This window comes from Peromyscus leucopus, chromosome 6, assembly GCF_004664715.2.
Source record: "Peromyscus leucopus breed LL Stock chromosome 6, UCI_PerLeu_2.1, whole genome shotgun sequence".
Classification (NCBI taxonomy): Eukaryota; Metazoa; Chordata; class Mammalia; order Rodentia; family Cricetidae; genus Peromyscus; species Peromyscus leucopus.
Window position 1 is genome coordinate 79,146,399 of NC_051068.1, and position 19,824 is coordinate 79,166,222.

Here is a 19,824-nt window from a genome sequence, read left to right on the forward strand (position 1 = left end):
TAGGGATTTAAAAACAAGTACTTATTTGTTTTTCAAGATGTATTTTATTCTAACTTTTGAGTAAATGTGTGTGGCCATGTGCTCATGGGTGACTGTGTCCACACAGTCCAGAAGAAAACAGGGGATCCCCTGTAGCTAGAATTATAGTTGTGAGCACTTGATGTGGGTGCTGGGAAGCAAACTCAGGTCCTTTGCAACAGTATGTGCTCTTAACCACTGAGTCGTCTCTCCAGCTCTAAAAAAGGTTTAAAATAACTACAATCCAGAAGTGCCAAATCAAAAGTATAAAGAATATAGGACACAGATCTTAAGAGGAAGGACATGATATATGGGTTAGGTTGTGGGAAAAAAAAAACAAAACCCTACAAGGCAGAGGAAGGTGGAATTTTAAAGCTAGACTCTGCAAAATACTTCGGATACTTCTGGGGGGAAATTACATTGAAAGAATAGAGGAAGGTGTGTTGATACATGCCTACAGTCAGAAGAGATGAGTGAATGATGAATCTGAGACCAGTGTGGGCTACATAGTGATCTTGTCTTCAAAAAATTAAAAAAGGTATGAATGACTGAAGAAGGAACTCTAAGGTTCCTTATAGTTTTGAGATATAAGGGCTTCCCCTTGGGGCCCTGGAAAAGGTCCCTGCTAATAATGTAATAACAAATTAGCCTAAAAAGGAAAAAAAATGCCCACTTATTGCTCTTACCCAAAGACTTCACCTGATCTTAGTGATGTGCCTTACTTAGTATAATACCTGTTTTAGAAGAAGATGCCATCAAAATTTTTGGATCACATAGATAATTTCCCTGGTTCCAAATTCAGATTCAAATGTTTAAACTATTGAGAGGCCAGGTTTAATCCAGCTACTTAGGAGACAGGCAGAAAAATCATAAATTCAAAGACATCTTGGGCAATTCTTTGTTTTAAATGCTTAATGATGTCTCAAAATTAAAAAAGTAAGAATAAGAGCCAGAGTGATGGCTCAGTGGGTGAGAGACTTCCCAGAACCCACATGGCGGTGCACAAGCTCCAGTCCAGGTACTAGGCATTCATGTGATGCACATACTCAGGCAAACCACCCAAAGTCAAAACACAATTTTAAAAAGGGTTGCATATACAGGTCAGTGGTAGACACTTCCACAGCATGGTATGGGCCTAGGTTTAATACAAAGTACTATAGGGATGGATGGAATCTATCTATCTATCTATCTATATATGTTTATCATAATAAATATAAAAATGTGCTACAATTATAATTCTCTATGTGCCTATAATAGCTAGAAAAGCATTAGCACTTTTTGCATTCATTAAATTAGTGTTATTCCATTTTTATAATTTGTTTCTTCAACTTAGTTAATATGAGTCCCTGAAAGAGATGGATTTAGTTTCCTGATGAATCAAACTACTTAGCATAACAGGCAGGGAATTAAGATTTGAACCATTGCAAGTTCACTATTTCTTGATGTTATAAAGAATTATCAGAGCACTTACTAAAAATAAATTCCTGACCACTGATCTCCAGAAATTCTGACTCAGGGCAGAAGCAAGAAATTTGCTTTTGAAAGAAATTCACCAGAAATGATATTGTAGGCAAGAACTGCTCTAATCAACTGTCACAACAAAAAGACTTTTTAAAGATTTATTTATGTGCATGAGTATTTTGCTGCATGAATGTACATGTACCACATGCGTACCTGGTGCCCACAGCAGAAAGTTTTTAAGGGAGCCTATTGGTTTAAATATTAAGGCAACTACACGTAGTTAAAAGGGAGGTTTATTTTGTGGGGTAACTTAAAAGTGAAGGGATAGGTTACAGGGTCTACTACAGGAGCCAGTTCCTTTGGCCTCATCATGGGGATTTTCATATCTTTCAGCTTCTAAGGCCATGATGCTCAAGTGTTTTTTAGCACATTTTATGCAAGAATTTTTGGTGACTTACTTACTACCTTGACTTAACAACAATTGTGATGCTACCAGAGCATCTGGATGTCTCAACAGCTATGAAAGTATTTATATTGGCATGGTATCAACTTGTTCTGTTGTTTAGGGCTATATGGCATCATATCAGCAGAACTGCTCAGCATCTCCACACACTATCTACCACCTGTACAAAGGAGCCAAGGTCCTAGGGAGGATACAAGCTCTGAAAGCAGATAGCCAACATTGTATGCAATCTGCTAATTACTAGTTCCGGACAATTGGTCCTATTTTTTGTTTGTTTGTTTTTTTAAGCTTCAGTTTACTCCTTGGGATGTTTTGAGAGGAATGCATATTTATAAAGGGCCTAACACATAATAAATAGTTAAATGGTTATCTCAATGCAAAACAATTCACAAGGAAAAGTCCCTCCATTTCAAAAACCCACTACCTTTCTCTGATGCAGCCTTCTTGCTTTTATGCAACACCATGTCTGACATAGCAACATATGGTTCACTCAGACGAATACTGCATCTCACAGTGACTTAAAATATGCATGTGCAGGCAGTAGTAAAGATACATTTTACATACTGCTCAAAACTGAGTAATAGAGCTGTGAAGAATTTCTAGTAACCAGCTGGAAAGGAAAGAAAGGCTAGTGGCAGGAAAATTAAGCATGCTGTAAAAGAGGGATGGAGAGTGAAAGAGCAGCTGAGAGTACATACTGCTCTTGCAGATCTGAGTTCAGTTCCCAGCTCCCATGGGGAGTGGGGCAGGGACTCCAACTACATGGGATCATGGCATCCAATTCCTTCTGGACTCTCAAGGCACCTATACTCATGTGCATATACCTCCCCTCCCGACCCCCTGCATAAACCACAATTTTAAAAAATGATGAAAATAAGTCTGAAAATGTTGTTAAAGAACCAGGAGTAGTGATGTATTCCTTTAATCCAACATTCATGAGGCAGGCCAAGGCAGAAGGATCTCTGTGAATTTGAAGCCAGCCTGGTCTACACAGCAAGTTCCACAGCCAGGGATACATAATAGAGAGAACCTATCTCAGAAAACCAAAATAAACAAGTAGTCCTCTTGAAGGCAGGTAGATTTCTTTGAGTTCAAAGACAGCCTGGGCTACAACATACAAACAAAAGGGCAGGGAGGTGGCTCAATGGGAAAGGGCACTTGCTCTGCTGACTCAAAGTCAATCTCTGTAACTCACACAGTGGAAGGAGAAAACCAACATCCTGCAAATTTGTCTCCTCTGACTGCCACATGCTTACACACAAACACACACACACACACACACACACACACACACACAACATAAAAAGAAGTTAAAAAACAAAATAAGCAAAAGAAACTACAAAAAAATTGAGGATATATATAGCTCAGTAGTGGAATGCTTGCCAAACATACAGCTATACAAACAATGAAAAATTAAAAGGCCCCCAAAGAAAACAATGGTAGAAGGAATGTGGACAGGTTAAGTGAAAAGTAGAGGTAGGATGTGGTAGTGAAATGTCTAGAATCCCAGCATTTGTGAGGTGGAGGCAGAAGGATCACGCTTTTATACAAGTTCCACACCAGCTACACGATGGATACATGAGACCTCATCTCCAAAAAAACAAAAGAAAAGGGGCTGGAGAGCACTGGGTTCAATTCCAGCACCCACATGGCAACTCACAACTGTCTGTAACTCCAGTTCCAGGGGATCTGACAGACACATACATGCAGGCAAAACACCAATGCACATAAAAACAAAAGAAACAAGCAAACGAAAACAACATAGGAAAAAGGGTCTCTTGGGCTGGAGACGCAATTCGGTGGAAGGATGCTTCCTTGGCAGTCACAGGGTCGTGTTCAATCTCCAGTACAGAAAAGAAGTAGAATAATGAATGGATGAATAGAAAGGCAAAGTTGCAGAGCTTTGATGAAGATGAGGCAGAAAAACATAAGGAACAGCTTTGCAACCTGGAACTGTTTGGCTCGAATCATACAAGTGTGTGTGTGTGTGGGGAGAGAGAGAGAGAGAGAGAGAGAGAGAGAGAGAGAGAGAGAGAGAGAGAGAGAGAGAGAGAGAGAGAGAGAGATTGTGTGTGTGTTGTTTTGTTTGAAACAGGGTCTCACTATGTAGCCACTGCTGGCCTGGAACTTGGTATATAAACCGGTCTGGCCTTAAACTTTCAAAGATCTCCCCGCCTCTGCCTCCAGAGAGCTGGGATTAAAGGCATGCCTGGCCTACACACACACAATCCTTTCTAAACCCCCCTTCCCCCAAGACAGGGTTTCTCTGTGTAGCTTTGGTGCCTGTCCTGGATCTCACTCTGTAGCCCAGGCTGGTCTCAAACTCACGGAGATCCGCCACCTGGCTCTGCCTCCCGAGTGCTGGGATTAAAGGCGTGCGCGCCACCACCGCCTGGCACACAATCCTTTTGTATCAATGCACTTGACAACCTAAGGTCCTTAATGTGCTAGGCACACAACACACACACACACACACACACACACACACACACACACACACACACACACACGCGCGCCTCTTCTAAAAGCCCACCTAGCAACCTGTTAGCCAAGTAGGACTTCCACTTGTTCCAAGTAAGTTTTTTCTCCCTTAGACAAATCATCAAAAACTCCCCTTCCAGAACATCACAGGAAGGAAGACAGGAAGCTGATTGATATCCGACTTAACTAATTTTGGGTGCATGTTTCCAATAATGTAAACTGTGACCTCTAAATGAACTTTTGGGGAAAATCTATTCACCACCTATGAATAATTGGGGATGTGAATAAAATCAAACGTATCATGGGATGGGACACACTGGTGTGTAAAGACTTATATAACCCAAGACTGTCAATCAAAACAGGGAACCAATTAAATCCACCCCTTAGTACCCACACTCCTCCCTACTTTAGAAACCATACAATAGCCTCCAGCAGTAACCTGGAGCCCTTGAGTATTCACACTCCTGTGGCCAGCTGTAAAGAGTGACTGTATTTCTTTCTGATTTGTAAGAGGTTTTGATTTTTTTAAATAAGTTTTCTTCCATTGCAAATCTTCATGTGCTTACTACATTTCCTGGAAGATAAGGTGCCAAGAACCTGGAAACACCAGGTGCAGACACTGATCACATGTGGTAACAAAGGGAGAAAAGGCATAGAACATGGGTATTGAAATCTAGTTAAAAACTACCCAAGCAGTTTTTTTGTCTTTGCTAGTGTAACTAATTTTCTCTGTCTATGGTTTTTAATTTCATGATCCATATAATGACTTTACTTATTTTTGGCAAAATGTAAGAAATTTGTACACCGGACAAAGGAGAGCACAAATAATGCCTAATTATATGTCTTTTTTTTTTTTAAAGCTCTAAAAGAGAGGACTCATATCAAAAGAAATAATTCCCCTCAGGGTCTTTGCAAGGCTCCTTGCAGGTACGCATCCATAGCCACAGTGGCATCTACAAGGTATTGCAGGTTTATGAGATCTACTAGGAAAACGCTGACCGGCTGTGTGGGAGAGTGGAGGTTGAATGCTCCCAGCAGTGGCATGGCAGAGCATCTGTAATGGCAGCAAGTGCTCAGACATAACGATACACAAAAAGTCACTCAAACCATAGAGACATTTTTGGAGGTGACATCTAGAGACTATCAGATATACTTAGGGGCAAGTGTACTTCATAAGAGTCAAGGGAGGAATTAATGAAGCTGGACTCTTTCTCATATAGTTAAGTCTATAACTACATTGTGTTCTTGGTGCTGTACTAAGCAATAGATAAAAAGGCATGATTCCAGTTACCAAGGAACTAACTCTGCTTATTATCAGAGCAAGCAAAGGAATGCAGACAATCTGAGAACCTCTGGAACATATTAATGTTTCAATTTTTTAAAGAGAAATTTCTTTATTACATTGAGAAAACTCAGAAAATCTTGTTGGAGCACTCTGACCTAATTTTCCCCAGTTTAGAAAAAAACTGAGGTCCATCAACAGTCTCCTAACACTCAGATTCATTCTATTCCACTACATCACAATATTTCATTTATAATTCCTTAAATGGTCACTTCTATCTGGTTCTTCACTCACAGTTCAAGGAAAACAGTAGTATACAAAAGGAATGGCTGAGAAATAGACAAACCTGGGGTCTGCATTTTATGACTAATTATACTACCCCGTTTAGCACCAAGGCTGGTTCCAATAAGACAATTAATGTTCTAGAAGAAATCATAATACACCCACAATCACATGAATTATAGCTGTTTAGGTTTTGTGTTCTGGTTCATGGTTTTGTAACGAATTATAAGATGACTACTAACAGCAGAGCTAACTAAGGGGAAAGGAAGATGAAAATGATAAAATGAATGTTAACTGATGACTTCTCAGTCTCGGCAAGTAAGACTCAAGAGCTTACTTCATCCTACAAGGATTTAACTCATCCAGTAAAGTATTTAATTGAGGATATCCAGCCTAAAAGTAGACTTTCATGAGCTCTAACAAAGCTCTTAAATTTTAGCTTCAATTTACAAGATTTAAAAACCGTTGCTATTATTAAAGTAGGAAGGGGTGTGCATTTGTCAAAGCCTATGTGTGGATGTCAGGGAACAACTCTGCGAGGTCATTTCTTTCCCTTCACCTTTACATGTGTTCCAGATAGTGCACTCAGGTTACCAGCTTTGCCCAACAAGCACCTTTACCCACTGAGCCATCTCTCACTGGCCCTATTTATATTTTTTACGTCTTTACTAAACCAGTTTGATAAACCTGTTTCTAGAAGAAAGAAGAATGAAGAGGAGAAAGAAGCAGCAGCTTTTATAGCTGGGCACAATGATTTATACCTGTAATCCCAGCAGCATTCTGGAGGTTGAGACAGTTCAAGGCCAGCCTTGGTTACATATCCAATTCCAGGCTAGCCTGAGCTATGTACTAATATGTAGTTGGAAATTTCTCCAGTCCCATCTGGCCCCGAGGTCCCACAGCTACTTATAAAATAATCATTCAGAGGCTTAATATTAATTACAAACTGTGTGGCCTATGGCTCCGGCACATTATTAACTAGCTCTTATAACTTAATTCAACCCATTCCTATTATTCTACATATAGCCACGTGGCTTCGTGGCTTACTGGTACTTTCACAGACTGTTAGCAGCCACCCCCTGACCTTTTTCTTTCTTTCTTTTTTTTTTTTTTTGGTTTTTCGAGACAGGGTTTTTCTGTGTAGTTTTGGTGCCTATCCTGGATCTCTGTAGACCACGCTGGCCTCGAACTCACAGAGATCTGCTTGGCTCTCTGCCTCCCAAGTGCTGGGATTAAAGGGACCTTTTTCTTAAAAGCAAGCAAACAAAAAAAGCTTTGGCCGGGCGTTGGTGGCGCACGCCTTTAATCCCAGCACTCGGGAGGCAGAGCCAGGCGGATCTCTGTGAGTTCGAGGCCAGCCTAGGCTACCAAGTGAGTTCCAGGAAAGGCGCAAAGCTACACAGAGAAACCCTGTCTCGAAAAACCAAAAAAAAAAAAGCTTTAAAAAACAAATGCCTTAAGACCGGTGTGATAACCTCATACTTGTAACCCTAGCACCCTAGCACCCCAGGAAGCTGAAAGAGGAGTCCCCCGAGATGTGAAGACAACCTTAGCTACAGAATGAGACTATTTCGACACCCAAACATCCAATGGAACAAACAAAAACTAAACAAACCCTTACAAAGGACACCACTGTCTAAATTAAAAGCATACAGATCCACTTCTCAGTATTTTTAAGGTGTATGCACATATTTTACTCATTATATTAAAAGGAAAACCACACTAATAACTTTTTTTTAGTTCTAGAATTCTCTTCACATTGTTGCGGTGTGTGTGTGTGTGTGTGGTGGAGGAAGAACATCAAAAGAAAAAACCAACAAACCAATGCTGAATCATGAATAAAGAAAACAGATAGGGCAGAGAACTCAAAAAAGTAATCCACGGCACACCTAAGTTAACTAAGTTAACTGAAGAGTATAAGTAGTACCTAGAATAGTCTCTCCAGAAACTCAGCTCCAGGATAAGACTAGAAGCATTTATCGGCCTATTACTACACTTCTCACTTCCTGCTTTCTTTAGACTGCTCATTCTGACCATTTCAGGTAACAACGCAGATGTGAAAAAAAAAAACAACTTCCTCTTTAAAAGTGATAAAAGCTTTGGCAGCTGGTTATAAAAATGATTGTACTTGCTTTTAAAGAAATGCTCGAAAGAAAGAAAATCAGAGACCCCAAGTGCCAAACTTATGGATTATGAAATGGTTTACTGCTTTCAGAAAGCATAATGATGATAAAAAAAAAGAATATTAAATTATTCCTTTTGGCACCACAACAGACACACTTAAAACAAAAGAGAACAACACAAACAAAACATACCCATCCCAAATGAAATGCACTTGAAGTCTTGAATTCTGGATTTCCTTAAAGAAGAGATTGGTCCTACCTAGGGCCTTTGCAGATGCTGGGCAAGTGCTCTACCACTGACCTACATTTTCAACCCATCTCACATCCCCTATTTTCCTTTTTTTCCACTTCATTTTTGAGACAGTCTCATCAAGTTTTCAAAGCTGTGCTTCAGCTTGCTTTGTAGCCTGAACAGACCTTAAATGTTTCTATCCTCTTGCCTCAGCTTCCTAAGCAGCTGCTGGGGTTACCGGTTTGGGCTACCAGGCCGGGAAAGATTAAGAATATCTTTTATCTTGATTTTTAAAATTAGTCTGTACATCTGGGCATGGCAGCTCATGACTCTAAGCCTAACACTGAGAATCTCAAGACAGAGGATCATCATGAGTCTGGGCTATAAATGAGTTCCAGATTAGCTTGGGCTACAGAATTTGGACCATCTCAGAAGAAAAAAACAAAAACAAAAACAAAAACAAAAAAACCCAACTAAGTAAACAAATAAATGATTAGGACAAAAATCTCAGCAAGGGTTACTTGTATGAATCCCAAGACATTCAAATCATTAAATACCTTGGAAAAATCTTTTCTCAAAATAACTTTTATTTTTTTTTTGAGAAAGGGTCTCATTCATGTAGCTGAAGCTGGTCTTAAATTCCCTGTTACCAAGGATAAACTTGAATTCCTAATCCTCTTTGTCTTACCTCCCAAGAGCTGGGATTATTACAGGCAGGCACCATCAGGCGCAGCCTTTCTTCCTATCTTTTCTCAATTTTTGAATGCAGATAAAATAAATCAGAAAGTTATAAGGAAAAGCAGGCCAAGAAGGTAAGAAGCCCCCCCTCCTGCCCCCAAATCAGGAAGTCTTAGCAAGCCCTTTCTTTCTACTCGTAGATTTAGAGAGGTATGTGTCTGCCAACTCTGGGGAAAGGAACCCAGTAAAACTACAGGACCCTGAGGGTCTCTCTACGTAGGCCTAGAACTCAGAGATCCACTAGCCTCTGCCTCCTGGCTCAAAGCAAAAGGATTTTTACTGTATCATTACACTTCATTATCTACACCAATAAAGACAATGTAGTCAATTAAAAAAAAAGGATTCTATTAAACCCAGCATTGTGGGGTTTGGCTATAATCTCAGCACATGGAAGGCAGAAGCCAGAGGACAAATTGGAGCCCAGTCCAGTCTACACAGCAAGTTTCAGACCAGCTAGGGCTACATAGCAAGACTCTGTCCCAAAAATACAAAACAAAACAAGCTCTTTACTAAAACAGGAATAAAATTCATGGTTACTTCTGGGACAGGTTTACTAATTATGATTTGCTTGTTCTATCATTATAAAAAGTAAGCAAATCTAAGTGTGATGGCATATACCCATAACAGCAGTACTCGAGAGGTGGAGATAAGCAAATTAGGGGTGTGGGTCAGACTTGGCTATCTAGTGAGTTGGAGGCTTATGTGAGCCACACAAGACCCAGCCTCAAGAAAGAGAATAAAATTTCACTCTAACTTGACATTATATGAACCATAAGTATTTGTCTTAAAATAAACATCTTGTTATAGTTTTCTTCCCAGTGTTGGTTGAGATGTCTTTTTGTTTCCTAGGTTGTTAACATTTACAATGCTCAATCTCCAAATAAGAGAAAACAACATTCATGTGTTATTTGTTCGCTTTCTATTTTTTGTGGTGCTGATGCTGAAGTTCAAACACAGGACATTGCATGTGTTAAGTGCTCTACCAACAAACTGCCATCCTGGACCCTGTTAAGTGGTTTGTAAAGGTGTTAAGCATCTTTTTCAGCATTTAAAAAATGGTGGCCCATACATACACAGGTATACATTCAATTATTCTTTATGAAGAAGTGACCAAAAATAGTCTGTTCCCCGCAACAACCTCCAATATTTTCACTACTATAAGAATCCGGGCAGATTTTATAGAACACTGGAGGATACACATTTTGTAATAGTCGCTGCAGGAAAGAAAAGACATATTCTTGTCCCATAAGGAGTTATCTAGTGAGGCCATTCTAACTTCTACCAACCCTAAAACGCTGTGTTTACTGAAGAGCCGGACATTTCTTTCTTTTTGGGGCAAACCGTTTAGTAAATGTATGCTGTTGTCAGAAAAAGTTATTCCATTTAATTTATATGGCATCCTTGTAATTTAAACCACCTTTAAAGATCTAAGTACACAGACTGCGTTCTGACAAATCCAGCTACCAAACACTACGGCAGGTCATCAAAAAGGGTTGGGTGTTTCATTTAAACTGAATGTGTTAATGTGAGGTTATTTACTACCAAACTTTTCTGGAGTTGGGAAAAAAAAAGTCTACTGGCTATTCCTCACCGTTTAACAGGAAACCAAAAACTACTCTGATAAAAAATTATAGTTACGGTGAAGACAAACAGAAGGGATGGAGTCACCTTGGGGCCGTAGGTGCACACAAGGCAGCAGCAGGAACAAAAGTGCTGGTCAAACTCTTAAGCAAATGCCTGAGGTTTACAGATTCATTTTTATCGAACTAGTTCGACCGTCACTAGCTGAGGAAAGACCAGGGTGTGTAGGTAGGTGGACAGGCAACCCTAGAGGACCTCTCCCTGTCCAGGAGTCGTGACAGCAAAATCACTTCCTGAGGAAGGAGGAGCAAAGGGGAAGTTAAGAAGGCTACTCTGATCAGGAAGTGACTCGTCCCAAACTAACCCCAAATCATACCTATAGATGGGGAGATGGGGTGAGCCCCAACAGCCGAAGGCGGTAAAATAACCGCTGCACGACACGTCCCAACATCACCTTCACCTCCTCTCTTTAAATTACAAAAAGAGTCTACAGCTAAAAGTCAATCAGGCGAAGTGTCTCCTCTTTTTAAGAAGGGCTGTGCTCGGTCCGGAATGAAAAGAAGAGTTGAGGAATGGGGAACTGGGGCCACCGTGAGGCAAAGGAAAGCCCCTTGAAGGAGGGAGGCGTCCCGGGTGCAGAGGGAGTATGCCAGCACCGGGAAACGACCTTCTTTTTCCTGGGGACACCGCCAGACTTCCCGCTGCTGCCGGCTCGGACCCCTCGGACCCGTCGGGGGAGGAGGTAAAAGGGAGAGGCGGACCCCTTACCTTCTCCTCATCCGACACCCGATCCTCGAAGTCGGCCATCTTGGCTGCTCTGGCCCAGCCCGGCGACCGGCGCGAGGCAGGCCGGGAAGGAAGCTGAGTGGTGGAATCACCAAGGGGGCCGTCGGAAGGACCCGCCGGAAGCTCCGGCCAAGAGGGCGCCATGTCAGTTCCGCGCGGGCGGGACGGCCTGGAGTGGCAGCACGCTAGGAAGTCGGCTTTGCCCTCGAGGCCTTGGAGTCTTTAACCAGTTCCTCACTGAGTTTCGGTCATTTCCCCGATTCGTCCTGGAAGCCCGGGAGCCAGTCCCGACTGTCCGTGGCGCCCGGGCTCCCTCTGATCAAGCAGCAGTTGCTGCCACACCTAGGAGTTTCCCTGGTCCCGCTGGTCCGCGAGGCAGCCGAGTCCAGTGCGCTAAGAGCTGCTCGGCCCTAGGAAACAACAGCACTTCCCCAGCCCCAGACCGGGGCGAAGGGTGACCCTCAATCTCGTATGGCACCCAAACCGCTTCCCTCCAGCGCCACATTGAGTCCGTTCCTTGCGGAACAAGTGCCACCATCGGATCCTTCCTTCCCCGCCCTCCTAGAGGACTGGGTAGCCCCTCAGTCCGGGGACGCGCTCCGTCGCCTTCCTGATCTCGGTCCTGCTCCCCAGGACTCAAGCCTTGACAGAGGCCGGCTTCAAGTCCGCCACTATCCCAGGATTCCCAACTCCGGGTTTCCTGCCCTTCTCCCCTCCCAGGTCCCGGCGCCTGCTGGAGCCGCAAGATGGCGGACGGGGAATACTTCGCGGAAGCCGCGCGGGCTGTGGGGTGTCCCCATGCACCTGTTCCCGGCTTGGGCTTGGGCCCGCCGCTGGGCTGGAAAGAACGGCTGAAGGCCGGGCTGGCGAACTCTGGGTCCACGCTGTGGTTCCTGGCGGGGCTGGGGCTGCTTTACGCTTTGAGGGTCCCGCTGAGGCTCTGTGACAACGTGACAGCGGGTGAGAGGCCCAAACCTTCCGGACGGTCGGGGACGAGCACCAAAGATCAGAGATTCTCGGGGAGTCATGGAGGGCTTTGGAGAAGGAATCGGTGTTGCATGCTCCAGTGGGTTATTTTTATTTATTTATTTTTTATTTTTTCCCTTCTCGGGCCACAACAACCGGGCAGCTGATTGTCAAACCTGTGCTGCAGTTTGCCGGCCCCTCCCTAGAGCTCTGAAGGTTGGCCCTCTCTGTTCGGTCCACGTTACCGCAGGAAAGGCTACCTGACAAGCTGTAAGCTTCAGGTAGTAAGACAGAAGAGAGCGTTCCCAGATACGGACACACAATTTATATTCATTCTTAGCGTTTCCAGGGCCCCTTTAAAATCGTGCCTTTGAGTCTCCAGCTGCCTAACTTAGAGAAAGAACCCACACCCAGAAAATCAGCACATCAGTAATACAAGATAGAAAGTACTATGATTTTAGCGGACCGTACTTTCATTGTAAGATAGTTCTGTTAAACGTTTTTCGTGGTTTTTATCCTTCAGACATTATCATAAGTAATAAAATTGTACAGGAAGGGGAGCGGGAAGAGAAGCACAAACAACAGTGGGTTTGTTTATTATGTTCTTTCAGTATTTGTACAGTGTTTGTTGTGTAGCCTGGGCTAAAGGCAGACTTGTAAGCAGTGTTGATCCATGCAGATTCTGCAAATGCTGTTTGTTAGCCATAAGTAGGATGAAAGGATGTGGTCCTGGGCCTTTTATGGTGTTATTGCAGTATTTCTTTCTGCAACCTCAGAAGAAGATGGAAGTATTTCTGTTACATGGTGACTCTATTAAATTTTTCTATCCGGTGAGAAGGCAGTTGTCTCCCTTTTCTATTCCATGAGATGACATGACTGTGGGATAATGTTCTGAAAAGCTTTAAATAGTTTAGTAGATAGGTACCATGTACCTATCTAATTTGTCTGTAACGGGTGGATAAAGTGCTTAATGGTAGTTTGTATGCTCATTAAAATGCTATTCAAATACCTGACAAGGGAGATACCATGATCACTAAGGTAGTTTTCCCAGGGCGAGGCTTATCCATTGCACTCCTGATGTGCTGATCCCTGCAATTTCCCCAAATGTGGGAAACTTGACTGCTAAAGAAAAAAAAAATTTTTTTTAATGCTATTCATTGAATTTGTTGTTTATTTTTCTACTTATTATTATTGTTGTTGCTTTGAGGCCAGGATGTAGCCAGGATCAGGTGCTCCTGATCCTTTGAGCACCACTTTTTAAGTGGTGGAATTAGAGGCTTATATTATCTAGCCTGGCTTTAAAATTTTACTTTATACATTGTCTCTCTGTATAGTCCAGGATAGCCTCAAGCTGGAGGCCTTCCCGCCTCAGCTTCCAGAATGCTATAATTGCAGGCTTGAACTCCCAAACCTGCTAACTCTGGTTTCATTGTCTATATTTTTAGCTACATATACGGTTTAGATGAGAGTTGATTATTACAGATTTTTTTTTTTTTTTGTTTCTTTTAAAATTCAAAATTGGGGCTGGAGATGTAGCTCATTTGGTAGAGTGTTTCCCTAGCATGCAGGAAACCCTGGGTTCAGTCCTCAGCACCAATAAACCAGGAATGCTGATACAAGCCTGTGATCCCAACACTTGGGAGGTAGATACAGGATTATCAGTCGTTCAAGGTTATCCTCAGCTACATAGTGAGTTTGAGACCAGCCTGGACTACAGTATTAGACCACTTTTTAAAAGTATGTTTAATTTTTTTATCTTTATATATTTACCAAAGTCCTAGTGTAAATTATGGCGTGTGTTAGGTGTTTAGAAAAGCAGGCTGTATGATCTCATTTTGATTTTTGTTGTTGTTTTTTTTTTTTTTGTTTTTTTGTTTGTTTGTTTTTTGAGACAGGGTTTCTCTGTGTAGCCCTGGCTGTTCTGGAACTCACTCTGTAGACCAGGCTGGCTTTGAACTCACAGAGAAACGGGATTAAGGGAGTGCACCACCACCACCACCACCACCACCACCACACCACCACCACCACCACCACCACCACCACCGCCTGGCTTTTGTTCTTTTATTGACCCCAGAAATTGATCCTAGGGCCTTGTATATGCAAAGCCTCATTATGATTTACTTCTTTTTTTTTTTTTTTTTTTTTTGTTTTTTCAAAACAGGGTTTCTCTGTGTAGCTTTGCGCCTTTCCTGGAGCTCATTGTAGCCAGGCTGCCTCGAACTCACAGAGATCCGCCTGGCTCTGCTCCGAGTGCTGGATTAAAGGGTGCGCAAACGCCTCATTATGATTTACTTCTTATTTAACTACAACAGTGTGGAATCCCACTTTTATATATATGAAAAGATTCTTAAGATATGAAACAATAGGGATTTAAAGTCACTTTTAAAAATGTATGCCATTTGTTTTTATAACTTTTCAAATGAATTTCACTTCAGATATTAATATAAACAGTTATTGACTTAGGGCAGTCAGCTTAGGAATTTTGAGCTTTGCAATAGTGGAAAAGCTGTTTGCATTCAATAGAAATTTTGAATTTTGATATTTTTCCAAACTAGCAACATGATCTCTATGATGCTGGACAGCAGCAGTAAGCCACTGGTTCCACTCACCATTCATAATGACATGGAAAGTAAATAACCAATGCTATCCAAGGTATTGTGCTGCTAAGCTATGACATTTGGAAAATGAGAGCTGTAATGTACATTTTTTACTTGCAATATTTTCAATTTATAGGCTTGTTTGGACATAGCCTCACCAAAATCAGGTATCTGTGCTGCTCACCTACTCCCTCCATCTAAAGATAACTGTAATGTGCTTTAAATTATACCTTGTAAAACTTGTGTCATTTTCTCTTTTAACAGTGACAGGGTTTTTAAGTTCGTTGACACCCAAGTTCTATGTGGCACTTACAGGGACTTCTTCTTTGATATCTGGACTAATATTTGTAAGTAGTTTCCATTTTCTTCATTTCTATTTTGTTGCTTATTTATTTAAAGATTGTTTATGTTTTTACAAATTTGTAAGTATTTGTCAGGATTTCCAAAATGTGTTTGATATTTAGAAAGAGTTACCTAGAGAAACAAGTTTGAGAAATACCACACTTCCCTCTCTTCTTTTATGAATGTGGTAGTATTGATTATATATTAGGTTTCTTTTTGAGACAGGGTCTCTTTATGTAGCCTAAGCTGGCCTTGAACCCAAGGTGGTTCTCCTGCCTCTACCTCCTGAGTGCTGGGATTACAGGGATGAGTTACCATGCCCAACTTCATTTAAAAATTTGTATTCGGGGATGGCAGATGGCTCAGCAGGTAAAGGTGCTTGCTGCCAAGCCTGACTGACGGCCTACGTTGTCCTCTGGCTGCCACTCATGTGTGCATGCACGCTTCTACATGCAGGCATGCACACACAAGTGTAATAATTAAAAAAAAAAAAAGATCTGTATACTATAATCAGGGGAGGGTTGGTGGAGAAGGATTAGAACATTTATTATTTCAGCTGGGCAGTGGGAATGCCTTTAATTCCAGAACTCCGGAGGCAGAGGCAGGTGGATCTTAGTGAATTCAAGGCCAGCCTGGTCTACAAAGTGAGATCCAGGACAGCTGGGGCTACACAGAGAAATCCTGTCTCAAAAAAAAAAAAAAAAAAAAAAAAAAAAAAAAAAAAAAAAAAAAAAAAGAGAGAGAGAGAAGAAGAAGGAAGAAGAAGAAGAAGATTATTATTTCAAAATGAATGAGGGACTGGGGAGATGGCTTAATCAGTAAAATGCTTGCCTTGGAAACATCAAGATCTAAGTTCAAATCCCCAGGGCACTCACATAGAAAGTTGGGAATGATTGTATACCTGTAGTCCCAGGCCTGAGGAGGTAGAGACCAGAGTGTCCCTGGAGCTTGCTGGCCAGCTAAACTAGACAAATGAGTGACCTCCAGAGTTAATGAGAGACCTTATCTGAGAAAGTAAGGTAGAGAGTGATTGGAGAGATGCCTGACCTCCACACACATGTGCATACACATTCATAAATATGTAAATATTTATCTTTCATACTGGAATTAATGAAATAGGTTATTCTACAACTACTGTTACTGAAATTTTCAGTTTTTCAAATGGTTTCAAGAGAATCTGAGTGTCAGAATTTATTTACTTTAGAAATAGGCTCTCTTATAACCTAGTTAACTTGGACTCATTCTGTAGTCCAGGGTGGCCTTGACCTCTTGGTTCTCTTCCTTTTCTTGTACAAGTATACACCATCATGTCCAGTTTATGCAGTGCTGGGCCTGGAATTTAGGCAAGCACTTTACAATTGAACTATGCTTCCAGCCCTTGATTATGCACATTTTATATAAAATCTTGCAACATTTTAATTTTGACAGCATTGGGCAGACTATAACTTTAAAAAATATTTATTTTTATGTATATGGATATTTTTCCTGTCTGTATGATTGTACTCCATGTATACGCAGTGCCTACAGAGGATGGTGTTGGATTCTCTAGAACCAGAGCCACAGATAGTTGTGAGTACCATGTAGGTGCTGGGAATTGAACCCTGGTCCTCTGGAAGGGCAGTCAGTGCTCTTAACAGCGGAGGCATCTCTGAACAGACTATGACATGTCTGGAATTTAGCCTTCACTTCTTCTAAGCCCCAGCTTCATCTCTGTAGATGGGAAAATGATAGTACTCATTTCGCAGGACTGTAGGAACTAAATGAGATAATCACATGTCAACGTTTGTAACGTGGGATTTGGCTCAGGGAGCATCTACTGCGTTTTGGCTGTTATTCTGAGAAGCTGCACAGTAAGGGATGTCATTTGACTTTAACTCATCTTTTGCTTCAGCAAGATATTACTTTTAATTTTAAAAATATTGTAAAATATGTTATTCATTAACATCTCTAAGGTCTAGTGTTTCTCATTTTATGCTTTGGGAAAATTCTGCTACAGATAAAAGTATGAAATATTTATTATGCCGTTTTTTCCTGTTCTTTTTTCTCATCTGTAGGTGGTGCTCTGCAGCTTTAGTAGAAATCATAGTATTTCTTTGACCTTTTGTAAATCTTTGAGATAAAGTCTCAAAACACAAAGAGTTTTTCTATTTGTGAATGAGAAGCCACAGAAATACAATGAAGTAAATATCCTGATTTTTAAATAGCTCAACCTGGGGAAGAATTTGTCTCAACCGATAATAATAGTATTGCTAAGCATTAGACCAATACTTTTTGGTTCAGAAAGCTTTCTTAGGATTCTTGTTAGTTAAATTTACTAGGTGGGGAAGCTGAGGTTCTGAGATGTTAGAGACTAATTGACTTCCCCAGTATACACAGTAAACAGTGGATTTGGTATGCACCTTGAAAGTTTGATCCTACTTTAGTACTAATTGCTTTAAATTGGTTTTTAAAGCTGCAGATAAAATCAAATGATAGTAATACATGAAGAGTTACATTGTAGATTAGATACTCTTCTTTCTTTATTGAAACTTCCCACTGTGTAGGTAGCCTGTACTGGTCTGGACTTTATGGTCCTCTTGCCTTTGTCTTCTAAGAGTTGGGATTAAAGGTATGTGCTATCACGCCTTACTCACTCTTACTATTCTTTAATGTCTTTTAACAAGTGTGGAGTGTTGCCTAAGCTTGTCTGAGCGTTATGATAAACCCATAAGAAAGGTATTTTACTTTTATGTGGCATATGTGTTTAGGAAATCTTGGATTTTGGTTTTTTTTTTCTGCTCACTCCCTCACCCACCCAAGGAGAGATTATGCATTTAAAGTGAACTGAGTAGGAACATCTCTTTAATTTCTATTTATGAGTTGCATTTTAAATGAAAGATGTTTCTCTTTGTTATAGATATTTGAATGGTGGTACTTCCATAAGCATGGCACATCTTTTATTGAGCAAGTGTCTATAAGCCATTTGCGACCACTGATGGGAGGAACAGAGAGTAGCATTTCAGAGCCGGGTTCTCCTGCCGGCAACAGAGAAAGTGAAACCCTGAGACACCACCATCTATCAGGTGATTTCTTTTTTGGTGTTTTCAGTGCTATGTAATTAAGATTGATTTCACTTGCAGAGGATCAGTCTCTAAACAACAGAAGGCAGTAGTTTGTGTGTTTATGCCCCCTTCTCACGTAATGTTAGGAGACAGGGCTTTGGGAGGTGATCACATCATGAAGGTGGAACTGTCATGGAGAGAATTATTGTCCTAAGGAAAGAGACCCCAGAGAGCTACTTACTCCTGTCACTTTATGAGGAAATAACAAGAGAATGCCATTCACAAACCAGAAAGTGAGTTTTTACTACACACTAAATCTTCCAGCACCTTGAGCATGGATTTCCCAGCCTCCAAAACTATAAGGGATAATATTCTGTTGTTCTTATGGTACTCAGTTTGTGGTATTTTGTCATAGTAGTCCAAATAGAATAAAACACAGAAACAACTTTGTCTTTCCTGTAAATGTAGGCAACCCGTGGCTAGTATAGAGAGCAGTTATCATCAGTCTCAGACCCCTTCTATTTTTATAGCCTGTCATCTCCAGACACTATTTGTTTGTTTGTTTGTTTACTTATTGAGAGAGAGTTTCATTATGTAGCCCTGGCTGGCCTGGCACTCTCCCTATAGTCTAGGCTGGTCTCAAACTCACAGAGATCCTTCTGCCTCTGCCTCCAGGGTACTGAGATTAAAGAGACGTACCACAATGCCCAGCAGATGCAGTTTTAAACTTGTGGTTCAAGGTACTTGTTCTGGTTTTAGCCATCATATCTACCTTCCGTTCAGTGGGAAAAAGAAAAGCCCTCACTTCTCTTAACTCATCCTACTCTATTCAGAAGTGCCTAGCATGCACAAGACCCTGGTTCAATTCCCAGCACCACCAAGCAGAAAGTGTCAAACACTCGTAATTCTAGCTCGTGAGAGATTGAGGCAGAAGGATGAGGAGTTGAAAGGCATCCTTAGCTGAGTTTGAAGGAGCTCTGTGTTACACACCTGAGGGTAAAGGTAAAATGACATCACGAAGGTGAACTCTCCGTCTAATAGGATTGTTATAAGAAGAGAGAGGGGAGATTATTCAGAGACAGCAACAAGGCTACTATCTCTCTAAGTCCGTCTAGAGGTGAGGGTTTTGAGATGTATGTCAGAAACACAGACATTTCTAGTGATGTGGTTACAGATGTGAGCCTCCATGACCAGGTCTCCTTATTTTATTTTGTAGTCTTTCTTCTAACCTTTACTCTGTGTGCTACCCTAAACCCACTGTGTAGTTTTTTTTTTTTTTTTTTTTTTTTTTTGTGTTGTGTGTGTGTGATCTTGTGTGGTCGTGTGTGTGTGTGTGGTATGCATAGGTGTGTACATGTGTGTGCCCATATGTGCTTGCATAACAACCTATAGATCTTATTTTTTTATATTTACTTATATTGTTTTATGTGT

The 19,824-nt window shown here is 41.2% G+C and overlaps 2 protein-coding genes and 1 pseudogene across 4 annotated transcripts in view; 2 read left to right on the forward strand and 1 right to left on the reverse strand.

Annotated features, from left to right (window-relative positions):
- The window catches only part of Capza1 (capping actin protein of muscle Z-line subunit alpha 1), a 40,678-nt gene extending 28,932 nt beyond the window's left edge, over positions 1-11,746 (reverse strand). The window contains exon 1 of the mRNA XM_028889955.2: positions 11,430-11,746. Coding sequence (XP_028745788.1) covers positions 11,430-11,591 — 162 coding nt within the window. The 5' untranslated portion in view covers positions 11,592-11,746. The remainder of the gene's footprint in view (positions 1-11,429) is intronic.
- A 352-nt stretch (positions 11,747-12,098) lies between these two features.
- St7l (suppression of tumorigenicity 7 like) overlaps positions 12,099-19,824 on the forward strand; it is a 70,922-nt gene continuing 63,196 nt past the window's right edge. For 2 of the 3 annotated variants that reach the window (XM_028889951.2, XM_028889953.2), the window contains exons 1-3: positions 12,099-12,407; positions 15,275-15,357; positions 18,249-18,414. In XM_028889951.2, coding sequence (XP_028745784.1) covers positions 12,194-12,407; positions 15,275-15,357; positions 18,249-18,414 — 463 coding nt within the window. In that variant the 5' untranslated portion in view covers positions 12,099-12,193. Of the gene's footprint in view, positions 12,514-15,274; positions 15,358-18,248; positions 18,415-19,824 lie in introns of all 3 variants that reach the window. The other variant, XM_028889954.2, reaches the window with a different exon arrangement.
- LOC114707275 lies at positions 13,415-13,560 on the forward strand (annotated as a pseudogene).